Source organism: Pavona decussata, unplaced genomic scaffold, assembly GCF_977016875.1.
Source record: "Pavona decussata unplaced genomic scaffold, jaPavDecu1.1 SCAFFOLD_53, whole genome shotgun sequence".
NCBI lineage: Eukaryota > Metazoa > Cnidaria > Anthozoa > Scleractinia > Agariciidae > Pavona > Pavona decussata.
In genome coordinates this window covers 565,093-577,595 of record NW_028145475.1, presented here as the reverse complement: position 1 = coordinate 577,595, position 12,503 = coordinate 565,093, and the positions used below count along the sequence as shown (strand labels likewise).

The window sequence follows — 12,503 nt, the reverse complement described above, 5'->3', positions numbered from 1 at the left end:
TGCCAAAAGTAGTCAACGTTAAGTCGATTTTCTTTGTTTAGCATTTAATAACAGGGAAAACCGTACGTAACTCACACAGCCCGCCTCGATTAGCTCTGCTATATGCGGGCTGTGTGTATTCCTGTAAAAGATATGAACATTTAATAAAGTTGTTGTTGTTGTTGTTGTTGGTTGCAAGACTGATGTACAGTAACGAAATACAAAGCCTTCTCGAGACAACTAAGTTGAAGTTTGAAGCTAGCCTGTTGGTAACAAAAAAGCTGGAAAAGATCAACTACAAACCGTTACGTTGTAAGTTCCACACAATAAATTATTTTCTACTGTGTCCAGGTCAGGTTGGCCCTCGAAGAATTTTGGTGCGTTGTCATTGACATCAGTGACATTGATTGACACTGGGACCGCTGTTCTTATTGATTGCGGGACGCCTTTGTCTTCGGCTTGTATAATCAGCAGATGAGACCGGGAGGTTTCATGATCCAATGCTTCAGCTGTGGAAATGACGCCAGATGAAGAATTTATCCTAAAACTAAAGAAACGCAAAGCATCTGGTGAAAATCAGGAACACAGAGGAACCTTAACTAACAGCCATTTCTCTCACTGGCATTTAATGAGAGCTTCTCGATTCACTCAACTACAGTAGAACATTTCTGTAACAGCTAATCTTGGACAGAATCGTATGGTGTTTCTGCAGAGTGCAGGTTGAACTGCAGTGTTAATGAAACCTTTCCACTACAGCACCTCTCTACAACTTACTTACTTTGGCTCTTTGCGCATGTGGCGTACATAAGGCCTCCCAACAAAGGCGCCGTTTTTATTCCCGCGGACTTCCTCTTCTATTCATTAAAATACTGTTATTAAAAAACCTGTAAATTCTGTCCGCGAGTGGTCATTTGCGGAAGGTTCGACCGTAGTGTAAAAAGGTTTTGACAGCGAAAAAAAAAAAAAATTGGGCACCATTGATTTGCTTTTAATTTTATTGCCTCACAAGAGTGTACCTGTTAAACGCTGGTGTTGGCATCAACGAGTAGCTGATTTCCGCATTTTTTCCCGCGTCGATGTCCGTCGCCTTAAAGAGATTAATAATGAATACACACGCTGTCATGTGAAAGTTCTGAAATATGTAATAAAACCTTAAATATTTTTGATATTAGCCGATCCATCAAGCCACTTTTTGCTGAATAGGCCATGTCCGAGTTGCTTTGAACCTCATCATGGAAGCGAGGCTTCGTGCATAGTTTTTGTCATGAACATTAGTTTTCATTCATATTCAAGCAAAACTAATTTCACGTTCAAAGCTTTGCACTTAGCCTCGTTTCGAAAAAAGGTTCAAAGCAACTCGGAAATGCATGCATGGCGTATTGTCATTTCATAAAACAGACAACAGGGAATATTCTTACTAAGAGAACCAGCCAAATTTTCACATAGGATCACTATAATGACCTGTTATATCAAAGGAACAAAATAAGTTGTTACTTTATTCCATAAAGGAAATAGAAACGTTGTGCCCCCTAAGGAAAACTTGGTGTAAGAAGAATTACTATAGGAAACTACACAAGTTTGTGCTAGAAGAAATTGAATTTCAGGCGATTAAATATAAGTTGCTACGAATATTAATTATCCTGCAATTTTGTATTTCTGCAACACGAGAGCGTCCTGTTTATTACTGGCCGTGGGGCATTATGGGTAGTGCTGTGGTATATAAGCCTTGTACGGATAGCATGTGTTGAATAATTCTAGGCCGAAACCGTTTTTCCCTAGTCGAACCCTAAGCCTTTTTTTTTTAATTTATAGCCTTGTGAGATGGGTTGCTTTGAACGTAAGCTTCGTTCCTACTCAAGTTGACTTTCCGACAGTTTTTCTGTTATATGCAGTCTTGGTGTACGGCCAAAACATACCGAAATAAACCTAAATGGTAAATATTTACTGTTTTTTGCATGGTAATTCTAAAAGGGAACACATATTTGAGTTGCAAATTTCACCTTGACAGTGCCCACAGTCAATCCAGCGGTCCCCTCCAAAACAGAAAACTGGTAGCCATCGGGTGAAGTGAACTGGGGCGAGTTATCGTTGACGTCGCTGACATAAACAGTGACATTTACAGTTGTACTCTGCAAGGAAATTCGATGGTAAGACGACAACAAGTTCAAATACAGTTGAGCCTTCCGTAAACGGACAGCCTTGGGGCCAGAAAAAGTGTCTGCTTAAGAGAGGTGTCCGCCTATGGGAGGTGTTCGTTACCGGAGGTTCGACTGTAGTCCTTGTTTCAATCTTGAGGAGGAAACAATCGACAAGACGTTTTGCTTTACTGGTTTTCAAATCTCTCAAGTTCTTTTTCTCGTTGCCTAAGCACTTTTCTATGGATTGATGTTCTGGTGAACGTAAGCACAATAGCCTGTTCCAGGCGTTCAGATAGTGTGGAGCGGCGCGAAGAAAATTGCGATGCGTGCGAATAGCAACGGCGACGAAAAATATGGCGAGAAGGACCAAAAAACCCATCAAAATTGTCAGTTGGCTCCCCTCTATCCGAACAGGCTATAAATACAAAGTCGACCCCTTTCTAATAAGGAGATCCGAGGGATTATGCCAGGTTTCTCTATTATGAAGTTGTCAGCGGTATTGAGAGTCCGCTTTAAAGTAAAAGAGTTCGTGACTCTCTAGGTTGCACGCATAAAAAAATGCTTTTACACTAACAGCTTATAAATACATGCATTATGAACATCACTGTCAAACTTCTATTCTTTTTACTCACACTTAGTACAGTTACTTTTAGTGTTAAAACAAAAATAAGAAATAAGCCACTTCCGAGTTGCTTTGAACCTCATTACGAAAGCGAGGCTATGTGCAAAACTTTTCAATCGAGAATCAGTTTTGTTTGCTGATGAATGAAAACTAATTTTGATAATATCAACTATACACTATATAAAAACTATGAAGCGTCGCTTTCAAAATGAGGTTCAAATCAGCTCGAAAAATGGCCTATTCGTTTCCAATATTGATTTGAAAAACCGAGAGAGTTACTCGGCGTTACCCTTCCGATCTAAAATTCAACTCAAATTTGTCTGATGGGATGGTATGTTCGAAATAAAACAGCAGCACGCACCTTGTTTCCTCCATCCTTAGCTGTGACAACCAAACTGTAATTGCTTAATTTTTCCCTGTCAAGGTATTCTGCAACACGTATGGTACCCCTGAAACAATATTGAGAATTATGGTAAAGTAAAGTGAGACGGAATCGAACCTGTAGTTTAACGGACTCTGAAGATGGAGGGGGCGTCGTTCAAGTTATTTAGAGTACAGAATTGATTATGAGTGCCATTTTTTAATTTTAAGCCATTTTAAGTCACCTTTCCGGGACCCTAGTAGTAATAAGGGCCCAGTTTTCAAAGCCCGATTAAGCTAATCCTGGATTAACCTGAACTTTGTTTCGAGCTTAATTACTAATCAACAAAGATTCTCCAAAAACATTTTTGTCCCTCACTTTTTACTGAGACTTTACTTTACCATTAGCTTCAAATTAGCCTTTAAAAACATTTTTAACGAGCGTTAATCGGCTTTCGGACAACCTAGCCCGGTACTGTAAAGGGGAAAGTGCTGAAAAAGGGAATGAAGCATGTGCGCATTAAGTATACGCTCCATCTTTGAAATGTTGTGTTTTTACTCTCTCTCCTACCAGTACACTGATATACATCCTCAGGGGAACGGAACATAAGACCAGGTGAATTTCAAAAGAAGAATGCAAGTTGCTGCAAGTTAAAAGTATGACCCGGGCCACACTGGTGGGAGGCGAGTGCACCACCACTGCACCACCCCTGCTCCTCACAACTTTGCATACCTTAAGTAGTCAATGTTGAAGGTATTTCCGATGTTCCCGTCATCCAGGGTGTAAGTTACCTCGCCATTTGTTCCAGCATCTCTGTCAGTAGCCTTGAAAATGAAAAAAGTACAGCAGGCCTATTAACACTGCATCCAGAAATCCCACCATCCGTTGTGTCCAAATATGTTATTATTCGAAAAATTGTGCCCGGTGTCGTCTTCTTTTTAAAAAGAACTTTGCAACTTTATCTTCCGGCTTTGGCAATCAGTATCCTCGAAGAGCTATTGAACTAACACATATCGTGTAATAAATCATTAAGAAACAATCAAAATGCAGTCTACACTTCTTACATAAGGTGATCGAAACGCAACCTAAGATAAATGCGGATCTCAACTGATTGACTGATTTATTTGTTGACTTACTTTTTGAGATGATACTATCAGTTCGTGTCATTTTTCATCGTGTTACGTACAACAATACTAAAATATAAAAGTTTATTATTATCTGTTTCACGATGCAAGGGGTAGATCACGACTATTTGACTATCCTTACTCAGCTGTCCTCCAGTCTTCAAAAACCACCAATCACAGTCAACCTTGGTCATAAAAATGGCGACGCAAAACCAGTCGACCTCATCGCCTGATGAATTCTAGCAGCAAGCAGTTGAAACGTGACGACGTCGTAACGGGAACTATAACACGTTTCATCATTCTTTGCGTTATTTTATCATTTACCTTAACTGCTAAAATAGATGTGTTCAGGGTCGTAGCTTCTGAAACCATGACAGTGTAGAACTGTTGGTCAAATGTAGGGACATTGTCATTGATGTCTTGCAAGGTAACCTTCACTGAAACGGTACTCGACCTAAGAAGCAAAAATACAACTGAGAATGATGTATTATTCAGTGAATGACACCGACATACTCGGAAAAAGGAAATCCGAGTGCTCCTATCAGGAGTCGAACCTAAGATCTTCCGATTACTAGTTCGGATGTTCTACCACTGAACTACAGGAGACTCGTGGGAGCTAAGGCCATTAAACTAGGTTCATAGGACAAACATCCTGCATACTGCTAGGATTGGAATGTCAATGTGTGACATATACGCAATGGAATAAATGTAATGGTATATTTTAAGCCTGGTGAATGAACGAGAACGATGTATTATTCAGTGAATGACAGATACAACTGTTGTCCCTGATAGCTGAGCACAGGCATATTCTCCATACAAAGCATACACAACTATTCTAGCTACATCAGATGATATGTGTTCATTCTCTGAGGGTAACACTCTCCTCAAAGATTTATCAATTTGTAAGACTCCATTTAACGCCTTCACAACATACAAACCTCCTCTGGTCTTTGGAGGCCCCGTCCTCTGCTTTAACTGTCAAGAGGTATTCACCGATGTTCTCACGATCAACCTGCTTTGCGGTTGTTATTGATCCGTTTGTTGGATTAATATGAAAACCCAAATAATGATCATTGACGTCTGGAACGAAACTGTAAGTGACATCAGCGTTCGATGAAGAGTCACTGTCATTGGCGAAAACCTGGAACGAAAAATAGCAACCCTAAATATAAAAAACAGAAGACGAAACAAGGCATTTAAAAAGATCAGCATTAGCACTCATAGCAGTTACTGCGTTCGACGTATAAAGAACGCACTCCTAATACACATTGGAGTCGAGATTGTATGGGACGCACAACGTTGATTGTCGTGAATGAAAGGATCTTGGGACGCGTATCTGGGATCCCCCTGCAGATCATGCAGGGGTGGATGACATCATCACCAACTTGGCAAAGGAGAGGAGAGGCAAAGGAAAGATCGAGATAATCGAACGCACTCCTAATCCTGGATTATTTCTAGTAAAGATATTTTATTGATTTAAGTGTCCTACTTAAACATACATCTTGTGGAGGCGTTGTTGTGTAGTGGTTAGCACGAGAGACTTTACATGTAGGTGGGAAGATTGGAGGGTCAGTGGTTCGAGGCTAGGTTGATATCTGGATTCGCTTTGACAAAGGGATACCGCTCGAAATGTATGTCAAATTACGTTGTTAACTCAGTTGAAAAAAAAAATCAAATATTCCTTTTCACTGAACCACAGACGCAGCACACAGTTTCTTTTGGAGCTAACCCCCTTATCTACCCGTATGACAAGAAACTATAATCCAAGCAATCTCTCTCTCTTTAACGTGGTGTATAAATGACTAATGGCGACAAATGCTGAGGGTTACCCTACGATGGACTAGCATAAACTTGTCATACCTGTACAACTGGTGTTCCGCTGGGTTGTTCTTCCTTCAATGTCACGTTGTAGAAACTTTGAACAAAGTGAGGAGCATTGTCATTTCTGTCTTCCACTTTGATCGTCATGGTAACATTGCTGCTGTACCGCTCAACTGTTTGTGTTTCTTTGGCAAAAATCTAAAATAAATTTATTGCAAAGAGACAAATTATGCTTTCGAGAGTCTTAATCTTACTGAGGCAGCTCAGATTTCGCCAATGCCATCTACAAACGGTTAATAAATAATCATAACTGATAGCGGAGAATACTTTTTCCTCACCACAATGCTGAAGGTTTCTTGTTTTTCGCGGTCTAACAAACCGCTCACGGTGATTACACCAGTAAGTGGATCAACAACAAAACGCTCTTCACAGCCCAGCATAGAATACACAAAAGTGGCATTGTCTCCCTGCGGCAAAGTACAAAACATATGTTGGCATGCCGTATCTATAAGAATAAATCCCCCCACCTTTTGAGATGTATTCTTTAAATTAAAATAAAATTTTTAAATTTGTATTGCGCATAATTCCACAAGGAGATGATCAAATGCGCTTTACAGTATGGGGACACTCTTCAGATCGAATTGGAATTGGAAATGTTGGTTTTTGAGGAGAGGGAAAACCGGAGTACCCAGAGAAAAACCGCTCGGAGCAAAGATAAGAGTCAGCAACAAACTCAACCCACAAATGACGCCGAGTCCGGGAATGGAACCCGGGCCAATTGGTGAAAGGCGAGTGCTGTCATTACTGCCCTATCACTGCTCCCCGTTTTCGTATCATTCTTTTCTACAAAAAAAAAAACCCTTGCCTGCAATACGGAGAAGTAAAAAAAGGCTTATGACATGATTGAAAAAGAAAAATGCTTATTCAGACCATTCAGATATTTCCACCATAAACAACAATTTCTGTTTGCCTAACTTTTCAGTCTTTAGTATATCCCCCTCCCCTCCCACCCCAGAAGGAAATCTGTTTTTATTAAAAGCATTGGGCGAAAATACGTTGCCAGTTTAGGAATGTTATTGAAGCGTACAGTCTACTGATGCAGTATTCTTATAATGAGGTAAAGCAAAAGCGTTAATGTACAATACACAGGCATGACATACCAAGTTCTGACAGAAATACTCCTAAATAGTAATAATTATTATATAATACAATTTAAGTTGATGTTTGTTATCCCTTTGATTTTGTCTAGTTTCTTGTCTAGTATTTCTTAACTTGACTTGTTTAAATTATTCTCAGCCCGTTTTCTCCCAAAAGGACCAAAAGTGCGTGTACTTGCAAAGAAAAATTTTAATACTCTGCAAGTAATGACAGATGGCGGACATTTACCACCAACATAGCTAAGCGTGCCTCGGTTACTAACTTGGTCAGCATCAGTGGCCTTTACTTGATCAACAATGGAGCCAGTCCCAGCATTCTCCACAATTGCAAACGAATATGATTGGTTGCTGAAAAGTGGCCGGTTGTCATTGACGTCACCAATATGAATTACAACTGTCACATGATCAGGAAGATGAAAAGTTGAATGAGCCTAAGAGTTAGAAGAAGGGCAATACAAAATTAACAAAGACAAGAAACAAGTTATCAATAGAGTCCTAAAGTGTGACGTCACAAATATTTGAATTTCTGAAATTATGGGATTTGTTAGTATATTCGGAAAGAACATGATTAAAAATGCCTACTTGCCAAAACTCAGCATCTTATTGCAAATGTTAAGAACTGAGACATAATTAGAAGGATTTGTATGGGGCATAACGGGAGCTAATATCTCAGCCCCCAATTGCAATAAGATGACGTCATCACTTTAGGACTCTATTGGGGCAAGTGTTTATTGCGACAGCAAAATAAGCACACATGGGCCAGATTCACGTATCCTTCTTAAGTTACGATGTATGCTATGCATTTTACCTTAACAATAGACTAACAATAGGCTATTGTTAAGAAACAATACTTTGGATAAGAAAAAATATATACCATCACATTCACTCCGATACTTTGGAAGGTAGGAAGGTTCCTAGATGCTAATCTTAAATGACTGTAAGCTATACCATCATGAGCAGCGTTTTTGCCAATCAGATCCATTTTCATTATGGAATTTAAATACAGCAAAGACAATTATTGACGAACTCTGAAGGGAGTCACCGCGTCATCACGAGACGTAAGGAATTGCAAGTCACGCCAATATTACATGAGTTTCAATTTATAAGATGCAATGCTCTTTATAACATTAACTCTGCCGGTCGTAAACCGCAGATTTACTCGGATGTAAAGCCGCTTTCACACTTACCAATACTCGCAGCTTGTACTCCTGTCTGGACTCTCTGTCAAGCGTACCATTTAAGATGATCATACCAGTAGAGGCATTGATAACAAACAAAGCTTGTTTGTCGCTAGCTGAAATAGTAAGTTTAAAAGCAAGAGCAAAGTTAAATAGCAACTGTCAAGGCCGATAGGTAGGTAAGTAGGTAGGAACTTTATCTCGATTTGGATTATAGAGTATCAAGACAATGCTAGTATGATATCTCGATCAGCTGGCAGCCCAAGAAACACTGATGACATTTTTGATAAGGTGTCTGTTTTTCTGTACCATCACGTGATCGGCGGTACATGGTTTCTTTGGGCGTGAAAGGAGTAATGAGCGTGTTGCACTTAAAGGTTGCTACTTGCTACCCACACAGAGTTCACCAAAGCGTTTCATATCCGATTTGATTTGAATACTACAGATACTGGCAGTTTTTCCCTCAGTTCAGGTTATCATAAAGAGGTGAATTTGACTCACGCCCATATCCCATGTTCGCCAAATCATAAAAAAGGAACAGGCCAATAAAAAATGAAGGCAGTTGAACCAAAAAAAGAAGAAAAAAAAAATTCGTCAGATATAGATTCAAACCATAGTGGTACAATCAGTGATGTGTGCTCAGCATGCACCTACCATGCTTTGTCAACAAACTTGTCCAAACAGACAAAATATAAGTATTATTAGTAATTGATGGTGTAGAAAAAATCTGAAAGTGTGTCAGTCAGCAATCAGAACTCAAGTCAAACACAAATGTTGGTAGGTGAACGGAACATTACAAAACACAAAAGGCATGACACGCTGGTTTTCGTTTTTGCTGGAAAAGGCGTAAAATTAAAGCAGAAGGAAAAGCAACACCAGAACTTATACCTTGTTCGACAAAGGCGTGAAAGCTTTCGAGTTACTGACCGAGGCTCCTTCTACAAGTACCCTTGATTTCTAAATTTCCAATTAATGACTTTGTTCAATGATTGTCTTCATGTACAAATGCTTTTGGTACTTACAATCCACTATCTCATACGTGACTGGAGCATTGAGTTTGTCTTGATCAGTTGCAGTGACTCTAAGAACGGAGGTTCCCTGTTGAAAACGAATCGGCAAAAAACAAAGTAACAACAAATATTGAGGAGGTGGGAAATTGGAGCAGAGACGGGGAGACTTTTAAATGCTTTTCAGGTAATTTGTTCAACGTTTCAGTTAAGTGTGGTTAATTCTGCTGACCAAAAAGTGACTACAATGAATAATTTTTTTTTTTCACAACTGCCATGGATCTAAGATCTAATGATGTACTTTAATTAACAAGTTCCAAACTAAAAGAGACTTTAGCGGATCGCACTGTGGTCCCTAACCTCTGAAGCCAGCTGCCTGTGGACATTCGTGAGGAGGGCAATTTTAACAAGTTTAAAAGTTTATTTTTAGGCGTTTTTTCAATTCCTACTATTTTTTTCTTCCCTTTTGAGGTATTGAATTTAGTTTTGTTTAATTTTGTTTTGTAATAACTTTTTGTAATTTTACTTGGGTTTTAACCATAATGCGCTTCTGATTATATTCATATACATGTAGAATTAGCATATTATAAATTTTAATGATTAATGACCAAATTAATTGTGTAGCAAATGTTTGATGAAGTTATGGAAACTTCAAACATTGGTAAAATGTCACGTATCAATTCTTTAAATCCGCTGATGTTGCGCCCCTTCTTACTCCATTCCCAGGTTATGTAAGCATATGCACCATTTTATATCCTTCTCATGTGAAAGAATAATGTAGTGAATAGACATGGTCATTGTGTTCTTTGGTGAGTCTGGCCAATTCGTGCTGGTTTGAATTGAAATGTGTCCAATTCCGGTAATGTTTGTAATAAGACAGCTGGTCACCACCATCTAAACTTCAATGCAAACTTACCAATAAATGCATGTTATTTGTCTTCATTCTATACATCATCATGTAAAGGATAAGCTTACATGACTCTTACCACAGCCGCATCTTCTCTAACCAATGCACTGTAATCATAGGTGGAAAACCTGGCGGGAAGGTCATCCTCGTCTGACACTGATATTGCAAGTACTGTCCAATTGGAAAAGCTGCTTTTATACTGTGATGAAGAACAGAACAACATTTTGTAAATACGCAACAGACTAGAAAACATGTACAAACCCAATGACATAGTCTTGGCAAACAAAAATAAGACATTGAGAGGGCAAACAGTGGAACCTCAAACCAAATGAACAACCAAGTTAATACAACCACTTGACTGATAGCCAGGCGCAGTGTTTTGGCTTGAACTAAGGATCTAAAAGCTTGACTATTCATAGTTATATTTCTGGTCTGTAATTATAAAAGATATCTAGAACAGTATCTACTATCATGGTTCAGATGACATGCTGTTTTCAAACTACACTCACAACTATTCCCAAACCTTAAGGCTGAAGATAAATGAAAATAATCTTTGAGTAGACCACAAGCAACTCGAAATGTTGGTTCAAGCTCAATTCAGTGGTCTGTCTCAAAGCAAGGTGGGCTTTAAACCTGGGCCTCATGCCCTTTAAGACATTTGAAAGTCAATATTGACTGGCAGGCATTTTTTGTTTATCAAAGGGATTTGTTTCTACAGTTGCTGTGGAGAAGATATTGCTAACATAAAAAATGAAAGAACAGAAATTAGACATTTAAGAAAACTACGACATTTTTTAGTTTTGAAAACATGTTTCAGATATACAACATATCCATCGTCAGTTCAAGGATGTTATACAAAATAACAGTAATTTTTTCACACACTTATATTATTGTTGTATTTGCCAACAAATTTTTATATATACATTCTGATTTGTATAGCATTTTACCTTGAACTGATAATGATACAGTGTATCCAAAATATGTTTTCAAAACTCAAAAATGTCTTAGTTTTTCCGAAAATACCTTAAAAATAAAACAAAACGAAAAAATTTAAATTAGGAAGTGAATTCATGCTAACATTTGAGGCCGTAATGTTCAACAGATATGAAGACCTAGACTCAAAGTCCAGAGCCTTTGCCACTAACACATTGCAGCGATAAGCATCTTGCAACTTAAACATTCCATCCTTGCAAATGAAAAATGAAACAGTGTTACAGACATTTGTCAAATTGTGTAACTCTAAATGATTTACCAGAAAATAACAAGTCACATTGTTTCTTTAATTTTCATATACTACTTTCATTTTCAATTTGTTTGGTGTAATAATAACCATTATTTTTAAGGAGAACAACTATACAATCAGAATTCCAGGAACGGTTTTAAATTTACAACTTTAGTCCTGGCTTAACTTGAGTTAGTAACGAGTTCTCTCGAGTTCTAAATTTTGTTTCAACAAGTGGAAAGAGCATTCAAGTGTACAAAAAAAAAATTGCATAATTAAGGTTATTACCTCTTTTCACTATTAAATTTCCTGCATGTTACATGGTTAACACTATTGTCTCAGGAGGTAGAAGATGTTTAGAGTGGCAACCACACCCACCTCACCCTGGGTATTGTTTATTTGATATTCACAGTAATTTCAAACAAGCACACATTCAATAACTTTTTTGTATTTGAAACAGTGGTTATATAATTTATACACCTCATTTCCATCAGTTATCTCATAGAGAATTTCTGCATTTGCCTCCAGATCCTCATCTTGAGCTGTTACAGAGAATATCTGTTGATTGATGTCAATGCTCTGATGGAACGTCATACAAAAGAAAAATGTATTAGATAGACTATGGGCAGTCCCCTATTTTTCTTTGAGATAGTAAAGCGAGCAAACAACACGAACGAGCGTGAAAATTGCCTCCCATGAGGGGACATGACACACTGTATACTGAAAGAAATGCCTCACATCTCCTTGTGGGACACAACTTCTGTGCAAGCTCATGTGGTTTGCTTACTTTACTATCCCTAAGAAAAATAAGGGACTGCTCGTAGTCTATGTATTAGATCTCTTCTTTTGGCTCCGTACTGTATAACATTTATCACAGGCAATCCCAAGAATAACAATTTATAGGGCTTGATCAAAAGCTAATTGTATTGGCAAGAGTAAACTTAAAATATCTTGACCTAGACTTGCTTACAAGTCGAGCTTAGAATG

At 38.3% G+C, this 12,503-nt stretch overlaps 1 protein-coding gene across 3 annotated transcripts in view; it reads right to left on the bottom strand.

Annotated features, from left to right (window-relative positions):
* LOC146480293 (protein dachsous-like) overlaps window positions 1-12,503 on the bottom strand; it is a 35,208-nt gene that overhangs the window by 15,838 nt on the left and 6,867 nt on the right. For 2 of the 3 annotated variants that reach the window (XM_085109455.1, XM_085109457.1), the window contains exons 6-20: window positions 11,997-12,095; window positions 11,373-11,480; window positions 10,374-10,493; window positions 9,403-9,478; window positions 8,390-8,496; window positions 7,466-7,633; window positions 6,384-6,512; window positions 6,085-6,243; window positions 5,163-5,365; window positions 4,549-4,678; window positions 3,833-3,924; window positions 3,101-3,188; window positions 1,980-2,108; window positions 996-1,066; window positions 283-526 (exon numbers count right to left, since the gene is read on the bottom strand). In XM_085109455.1, the coding sequence (XP_084965581.1) occupies window positions 283-526; window positions 996-1,066; window positions 1,980-2,108; window positions 3,101-3,188; window positions 3,833-3,924; window positions 4,549-4,678; window positions 5,163-5,365; window positions 6,085-6,243; window positions 6,384-6,512; window positions 7,466-7,633; window positions 8,390-8,496; window positions 9,403-9,478; window positions 10,374-10,493; window positions 11,373-11,480; window positions 11,997-12,095 (1,923 nt within the window). The remainder of the gene's footprint in view (window positions 1-282; window positions 527-995; window positions 1,067-1,979; window positions 2,109-3,100; window positions 3,189-3,832; window positions 3,925-4,548; window positions 4,679-5,162; window positions 5,366-6,084; window positions 6,244-6,383; window positions 6,513-7,465; window positions 7,634-8,389; window positions 8,497-9,402; window positions 9,479-10,373; window positions 10,494-11,372; window positions 11,481-11,996; window positions 12,096-12,503) is intronic. The other variant, XM_085109456.1, reaches the window with a different exon arrangement.